Consider the following 8,475-nt stretch of genomic DNA (forward strand, 5'->3'; position numbering starts at 1 on the left):
ATACTTCAAAAGTTACTGTAGAATACCTACAGAGGCCGGAGTCTGGCTAAAACCAAAAGACTAACGCACACACGCTCGTACAGTACACATGAATGTGTTTATACACAAACACACTCGACATAGGGTTTTATACAAGCAAGTGAACAACAGGCAGAATTTATGATGACAGATAAATAGCACGCTTCAATGCATGAACAGCGTAGTCAACAGTGCAAAAAAAGAAGAGTATCTTCATGTGTATTTCTAGTGTTACTTTAGTGTTTGTGTGTTGTACAATGCCTGTGCTCACCCATCAGTACAGAGTTTTCCAGTTTTTCCTCATCTCCCATATTCCATCTGTATAGTAAAAGTAAAAGTCGTACCCACAAGTCATTCCGCAGTCTGTGGTTTGGTGTGGGAGGCTTGGGCACGAAGTATAAATATCCTTCAGCCAACTCTGTAGTTAACACAGTTCAGGCTTGCGCTCCTTCCAAGAAACTGAACTGAGACAGAGCTCTTTTAACTAACTTAGCATTATATCTGTGTCATTCTAGGACACTGAATTCTGTTGGGAAACAACTTTAAATTCCTGTACAATTAATCATTGTTGTAAACTATCTCATCATTTGATGTGTCCTTAATTGGACGATCACGTAAAGTCACAGTGTGTATAAGAAAGCATCTACCTCTTTATGATTACCATATCATGTAAATGTTTCATGCTTTCTGGAAAAGTGCTTTCACAACTGTTCTTTCTCCTAAGCACTGAACAGCTGTGACACAAAAAAATACAACCTTGTAGCTGCTGACAACAATGCCCTTCAAACCAACAATGCCCAAGTCAGTAAAAAACTGACGATACAAAATAAAGAGGTCATTACCTTTCATGTAACAAATATATAATAGACTTCACAGCCTGTTTAATTACTTAATTTCACCTTGTCAACAGTTCCTATTAAAGAGTGTGTATATATATATATATATATATATATATATATATATATATATATATATATATATATATATATATATATATATATATATATACACACACACACACACACACACACACACACACACACACACACACACACAGTATATATGTATAGTATCTATATACAATAAATTGGAGAGACAAAGTAAATCAGTTTTTACTCCAGTTGTTATAGCTCCTTTGCCAACATTGTGTAGCTTTTGTCACCATGCCAAGACAGTTGGAGAGAGCCGAGTGTGTGTGTACAGCAACCAAACCATGTCATACTCGTTTGTCGACGTTCTCTGTTGGCCAGGAACTGAGAACTGGCTCTGTGTTAGTGTCAAATAAGATCCGGCTCCATTCCTCTCTAAATGTAGGTCTCTCCTCCCACCACGCCTCATGTACACATACACACACGCGCGCGCACGCGGAAACTTCCAGACGCCAGCTAGCAGACTCAGGAGATTCAGGCTCTACAGGAGAGGGGAGTCCAGACTTCCACGGTTAGCAAGTATCTTTCAGTAGCCCCAGTTTTCTTAGTGCTTCTCTGCGTGACTCGTCTGTTGCTCCTCGTCCAGAGAATTGCACAGTGATGCCCTGCGAGCGAAACGCCGCCGGTTTGGAGCTGGACCTTCGTCTGGGTTCTGGGGAAGGAGGCCGCCCCACTGCTCTCTGGGGACTGAAAGGCCCATGGAAGCTTTTGGAAGGCTTCGGGGCAGGGCTGGGGGCAGGAGCTTTGGGGGTCCTCACCAGGCTGTGTGAAGTGGGATTTGAGCTGCGGGAGGGCGTTATGCTCCGCGTCTTCCCTCCGTAAATGTTGACCGGGGCAGCGGTTGGCGATGATGGAACTCTGCTCTTGTCAATATGAGAGCTGAGGATGTCTGGGAGGTCACTCCTGGTTATGGATGCAGGGGCAGGGGTAGGGGTAGGGGTCATGACCTTGGACTTTCCTCCATAACTGTTATAGTCACTCAAAGTGGCCACTACCGATGCAGGGGCCTTACTGTCATGGCTGCCCGCAGTGACTGGAGGCTCACTCTTGTTGGATGCAGAGGGATTCACCTCAATGGTTTTCGCTCCGTAGGTGTTGAAGTCCATTGTGACCATATCAGGCGGCGGAGGGAATGGGCGTTCGCTTTCAGGCAGTGAAGAGAATGGAGGCTCGCTTTCGGGCGGTGGAGGGAATGGAGGCTCGCTTTCAGGCGGAGGTGGATGGTGGGTGCTTTGGGTGACTGTTGTTGGAGGTGAGGGGTTTGCCTTGATGGTTTTATCACCAGGACTGCTGATGGGATCAGGTAGCACTGTTTCTGGTATTTTCTCAGCAAGAGTCTGGCTTGGAGCTGGTGTGGGAATGGTGGCTGGAATTGGGGGATCCTCGCTGGTTCCTGTATCTGTGGTGGAGGTGGGGGTGGGACTACTGCCTCCGGACTTGGCACGGTTTCTGTTCAGGCCCAGCTTAGACAGTGCCTCCATCCTGGACTTGTCTGGAGTGGGGTCCCTGAAAGACACGCTGCGAGTGGGAACTTTCCCACCCTTTTCCGGAGACGTGTGCTCTTCCAGAGGATGACACGTCCCCGTCAGGTTGGCGAGCATCTGTGTCCGCCTCTCATGGATGTTCACGTTAGCCAGTGACTGATTGTGGGACTCCTTGCTGCCAAGCATCACACTGATGTTGCTGGGGAAGCGGCTGGGCTTGGTGAAGGTGGGGGGGCCCTGTTTAGAGGGGTGATCAATGAAGCTCGGTGGTTTATCCGAGTCCAGGCTCCCACGGCGGAGGACAGCTGAGTGGAACAAATTAATGGGTCCACCTCCCTGGTTCTTAGCTATATTCTGGGCGACCAGGACCGGGGTGGGGACACTGCCTGCTGGGTGGTAAGTAAGGTTATCTGCTGCCCCATAGCTGCTACTCGGTAGGGGAGGGTTGTACTCCGAAGGCAACGTGTCCATTAGATCACGTTTAGACCTCACCTCAAAGTGACTATCAGGAATTCTCACCATACTCTGGAAACCTAGGAGAAAGACACATTTTAAACATTAGCTCCTCGAACATTCAATAATATATGGGCAAAAACTACAAATGCCATGCAGTTTTTCATACATTGAAAAACCCTAAATAGAGGCTGACTTAGGCTGGGTTCAGCAGTACAGTACCTGGCTTAGTGGGATCAAAGGCAGGCTCTTTGGTCTGGACCAGGTCTGGCTCGCGTTGGACCAGGTCTATAATGTCCTGGTCTTTGGGACTAATATGTGTGTCAGCCATAGGTGGCAGAAAGCTGGGCCCAGGGCTGGAACCGGAACTAGAACCTGGGACGGGACTAGATTCGGCAGGAAAAGAGGTAGGTCCATCTGCCTTGCTACTCATCTGGGCAAGTGCTGTTTCTTGTATCCTCTCCTCCTCATTGAGACTCTCCTCCAGTGAGTCGATGGTCTCCTCAAAGAACTGGATGCAGTCCTGCTCTTCTTGACTCAGGAACTGTAGTGCCTCATCTTCCTATCAGTGGCAGGTAAAAGGCAGGAGTTTAGAACTACTTCACACTCTATGGACCGTTGTCACTGGGTAAACAAGCTTTTGATTAACTGACAGATCTTCATTTGCAAAATGCATAAGCATAAACACATACATACAGTACTATATGTACATATCTGTCAAAAGGATAAAACACATGAAAGCTTGAGAGCTTATTTGCGTTGTTGTCCTTTGAGTGTATGACTGTGTGTAAACTGAGGTTAACTCAAGAGAGTCGAGAGAGCGATTCATATTTGTCACTTACTCATACAGGTAATTCTGGGTGTGTTTCATTTAGGTGTTTCTGTGTGCCAGCATCAAGTTATCTATCCATGCTGGTACGCAGTAACACCTAAATGAAACACACCCACAATGTTATTATTACTTTCATTTACCTATCTGCAAAAGCTCCATTGTTTGATCAGTTTTTTACACGTTTAGTGCAGGGAGACAAGATACATTTTAAAGTATAAAATATAGGCGGATGCAACAACTATAAAGTATAAAAATATGAATATAAAATGGCGAGACCACCAAGTGTGAAAATGGCAGTAGATTATCCTCATCCTCGTCAGGGCTGATTAACATAACTAGTTTTGTGTTGAGCTGCAGGAATAGATCTTGTTCATTTTCTTCCCCTCATTAGATAATGAAAGGCACCGGGTGCGTTTCCATTACCTTTCTATTCATGGGCTTGCTGAAAAACCTGTTTCGAACCATTGAGCTGACTTTCTCAATACTGTAGGGGTGTGTGTGTGTGTGTGTGTGTGTGTGTGTGTGTGTGTGTGTGTGTGTGTGTGTGTGTGTACAACCAGAACACAGGGCTGTTTGTTTCTGCATCCCAGCCCAAACGTCTCTCTCTACCCACCCTGTCTTTGGCTCAAATGCCCCCTCTCTCCTAAGAGAGGGGGGCTAAACCTCGAATGCACCTCCCTCCCCTACCCCTCTCTCCATCTCTCCTTCTTAAAGCCTAACCCACATTGCTACCTGTCCTTCACACAGCACACAGCCCCTGATCACAACACAAAGGGGTATCCAGTAACAGCATAGCTGTGATGCCGGCCGTCAAGGCTGCTGGGTGGCTATTGATTTTTACACGATAACCGTAGGAATTTTTCAATACAGGCCAAGCTTTGTCCACCTATTTAAATAGAACCCACTATTATTAGGAAATAGCAGGTATCCCCCACCCTGCCCGACAGTGATGTCATTATCACATTAGTTGTTGTCAGGGTTTATATAAGTCCTATTTCGTCGAAATATGGCAATCACAAGCTTGTGAGCAAAGGTGCTTACAAACACACAGGCACTCATGACGTGACATGTCACGCACAAAGTGACGGAACAAGACACAACAACGTGCTGGCTTGGTGACATACTGTATTACTACAATTACACAGCCAGCATACAAAGGCGGCATGCTTATTTGTGCTATTTTAAGGTAACGACCTTCATTTTGTGGTCAACTTGGCAAACAGGTGTCAGGAAAGCTAGCAGGTGACAAGGCACGGCTACACATGGGTTTGTTGCGCTTCGAGGATAATTTATGCATTGTTGTGTCACTCTGAAATTATGTTGTTTTCGGCAAGACACAGCTGTACAACAAAGTAGGCTATACATTAGCAATAACTCAGAGCTACAATGACACCTATGACAACACCCTGCCGAAACCAATATGAGATAGAACTGATATGTAAGTTTCAGTAACAATGAATGATGTATTGTAGAGTGCACTGAGAGACCCAGAAAAACTGCAGCTTAACCGGTCCGACTCATGTTGTGCATTGCAGTGAATGAATGTCATCCTCTAGGCATGCAAAAGGATTAAGTTGTTAAGCCTGTGTAAATTCTCTGTGTCAGTAAGGACTACTGGTGTTGTATAAACAATGCACTGCTCAGTCATGGGTGATGTACTCTATAGTCAGTGCTGAACAATAAGCTTTACATTATTGTTACAGAAACCATTACAGGAAATAATCTACCAAAACCATTCATTGCAAATTAAATCTCCTTTTAATTAAATGGAGATTGGAGATGGAGGCTTAAATATTGACTCTAGATGCAAAGTCAATAAATCATTAACCTCGGCGGTTTTCTAATACTCACACTCGACCTAGAGTTTGCACCTCCATTGACTCTGAAGTGGAGTTGAGGGTTGGTCTGCAGATGGATGTCCATGGTTGACTGGTCAGAGGTCAGCTGGCCTGTGGACATCTCATGGACAGTCCAGTGCTTCCGAGTGGTCTTTGGAGAAACCCAGCAGTCAATCTGGCCTCACTCTGAAGAACCATCTAATAATCTCTTATCAACCAGAGACTGGAAAACCAAGGAAGAATGGCATTTAATAGTAGAAACATAACAAAAATTTATAAAAAAACAAACATAAATCAAATACATTATATTGTAGACGGTCTATAATTTAAAGGGATAGTTCACCCCCCCCCCCCCCCCCCCAAAATGTATTTTTTCTATCGATTACTCACCCAAAGCAGACTTGAAGTCATTGATATTTTTTGTAGTTTTTGTTCCATTCCTAAGCCAAACCAGACTCTTTGTGTCTCCATAATGACACAATGGATGTGCTTTGTGCCTCCATAGGGAACCACTGCTGGTCATCAAATGATTGGCTTAGAAATGCGTCAAAAACAAATATCTATGAATTCAAGTCCTCCATGGGGTGATCCAATCGATAGAGGAAATTTATTTTTATTTGTTGGTGAACTATGCCTTTAAGCTCTGTGGAGAGAAGGCACAATGAGCAGCACAATATCCATAGTCCATACACACTTATGTGGGCCTAGTCAGCAAATGTGAGGCCAGGTAACTGTCATCTGTATGTTATGCAAACACAAACTGTGAACTCCAACTGACACCCAACTCTCAGATGCTTCAAGGTCATAAACCCAGGGGAAGATGTTGCCCATCAGCCCAATCAGATGTAATAGCCAATTCACAATATTATATGAAGTGCAAGTGCATCCATTTCGTCTGACAGATTGTGTGGGCTATACTTTGTTAGTTAGTTAGTTAGGGTTAGGCTATTATCAAACTTGTAATTCCTGTCAACCCTGCATATCATAAATTATAGCCTATAATAACACAGGGCTGTTAGACGAGTTCTACTGGAGTTGGTAAAGGACGAAACGGCTCCAACAGGTGGTGATAGCTGATTGGAACCATGACAACCATCAATCTCAATCGTGCATTGTCATATGATTTGTATAGCTATAAAATAATGTAGGCTACACGTCTAAAGAAAATATACAATTTTACAGTAGATCAAAAACAAAACAATATGTTGAAACATGTTTAAACATTTGAAAGGTAGGTCTAAGTCAGTTATCAGTTTGACTAAAATACTCAAATGCCTTACCCAACAGTTCTAGTTCTTCAATAACCGCATCACTGTCTGAACGATGGATCACACGTCAAACTGTGTACAAGAACAATGCGTTCGCCTTTATTCTGTAAGAAAGAAGAAAGAAAAATCCTGCTGCTGCGTTCCAGATCCCATGCGTAATGTGAACAGTCAGTGTGACTGTGGCACGTCTCGTCTCTGGTCCGGTTCAACTTGAGTGGGTTGAACTCCACCCAACCCTGCTTGGAAAGGGGCAGGCTTCATTCAGGTGTGAGAACTTTGCAGTTGAGCAACCAGAAGGAGCTTATTCGAGCGAGTCCCAATAAAATATTGAATACAGCAGGTGAACATGCATTTCTGTTGCCACTAGATCCCGTGGAAATCAATCATGTGCATAATAGCCTGCCAGCCTATGCACACACGCCTCACACATGCTACAAATCCAACACAAATCGTATTTATAGGCCTATACTTGATAGGCCACATGCCAACATTTGCACTTGGAATCTTTTTTCTCTATGAGAAACTGGTGATGATGGCATATCAATAAGGCTACTGAACTCAACTAACTCGCACACACACAGTTTCACGTGCACACGCGCACGCACGCACACTCTCCACTGCCTTTTGTGTGATCATGGATGGGGTACATTTTTGTTTGGGTAGTGTTTTGTCCTAAAGATAATATTCATTCATTTATTTACAGGCTATACTTTAATAGTTGACAAAGTCCGGATGGAGACACCAATGCATTTGTGTTTCCATCCGGATTCAATGGGGGCAAATGGGCTATTTATAATCAAAATATTGGCTTCTAGGATATGCGACAAAAATAAAAAAATATGTTTTGAACTTAATAACTCTCCATGTTGGGTAGTAATCGATGGGGGGAAAAAAACATTTTGTAGGTGAAGTCGTTAACTATATATTCCTTTTAAGTCCACACAAACGCACATACATGCACATGCACGCTCACATCATGCATTCTTTCGGCGTATTAAACCAGAGTTACCAGACAGACCCGCATAACGTGTAGATCCAGCTCAGAATGGTGAAGCTATTGCGCCATCTAGTGTGCAAGAGTATGCCTTCTCTACAAATCCCGTTGTAGGCTACGCTACCCCCTTTTATCCTGTTAAATATAGTTATTGTTGTTATTCCTTGAGTTTGTCAGTGGTGTGAAGTAACTAAGTACATATAGTAGCCTACTGTACTTGTCTTAATAAGTACAACTTTGTGGTATTTGTAATTGTACTTGAGTAAATACAAATTTAAATAGGTCTACGTTTACTTTGATCTACTCCACTGCATCTCAGAGGATAACATTTTTCTTTTACTCCAGTCTCCACTACAATTATTTGTACTTTAAGTACATTTTGATACCAATACGTCTTCTGTATACTCAAGTACATTTTGAATTACGGGACTTTTACTTGTAACGGAGCATTTTCTACATTGCCGTACGTATTGATACTTTTACTTAAAGCAAAAACATTTGACTTTGAGCACCTTTTCCAACACTACTGTTAAGTATTCATGGTGTTTTTGTGCAATAATGTGAAGTGACTGACTTTTGCAACCCGGAAGTGTTCTGTGTACATGGCACGTGACTTGATCCAAATTCCATGTTTGTTTATGGGTCCAGGGTTTACAACA

The 8,475-nt window shown here is 43.5% G+C and overlaps 1 protein-coding gene across 1 annotated transcript; it reads right to left on the reverse strand.

Moving 5' to 3' along the window:
* Positions 1–1,389: 1,389 nt before the first annotated feature.
* proser2 (proline and serine rich 2) lies at positions 1,390–5,675 on the reverse strand (the record flags this gene model as incomplete). Its single annotated transcript, XM_080754393.1, has 3 exons — positions 1,390–2,964; positions 3,107–3,446; positions 5,568–5,675. 3 exons carry the CDS (start codon positions 5,673–5,675, stop codon positions 1,460–1,462), a joined length of 1,953 nt encoding a protein of 650 aa, XP_080610519.1. The 3' UTR covers positions 1,390–1,459.
* Positions 5,676–8,475: the final 2,800 nt, after the last annotated feature.

This window comes from Nannobrachium achirus (assembly GCF_963921795.1).
Source record: "Nannobrachium achirus genome assembly, chromosome: 23".
Classification (NCBI taxonomy): Eukaryota; Metazoa; Chordata; class Actinopteri; order Myctophiformes; family Myctophidae; genus Nannobrachium; species Nannobrachium achirus.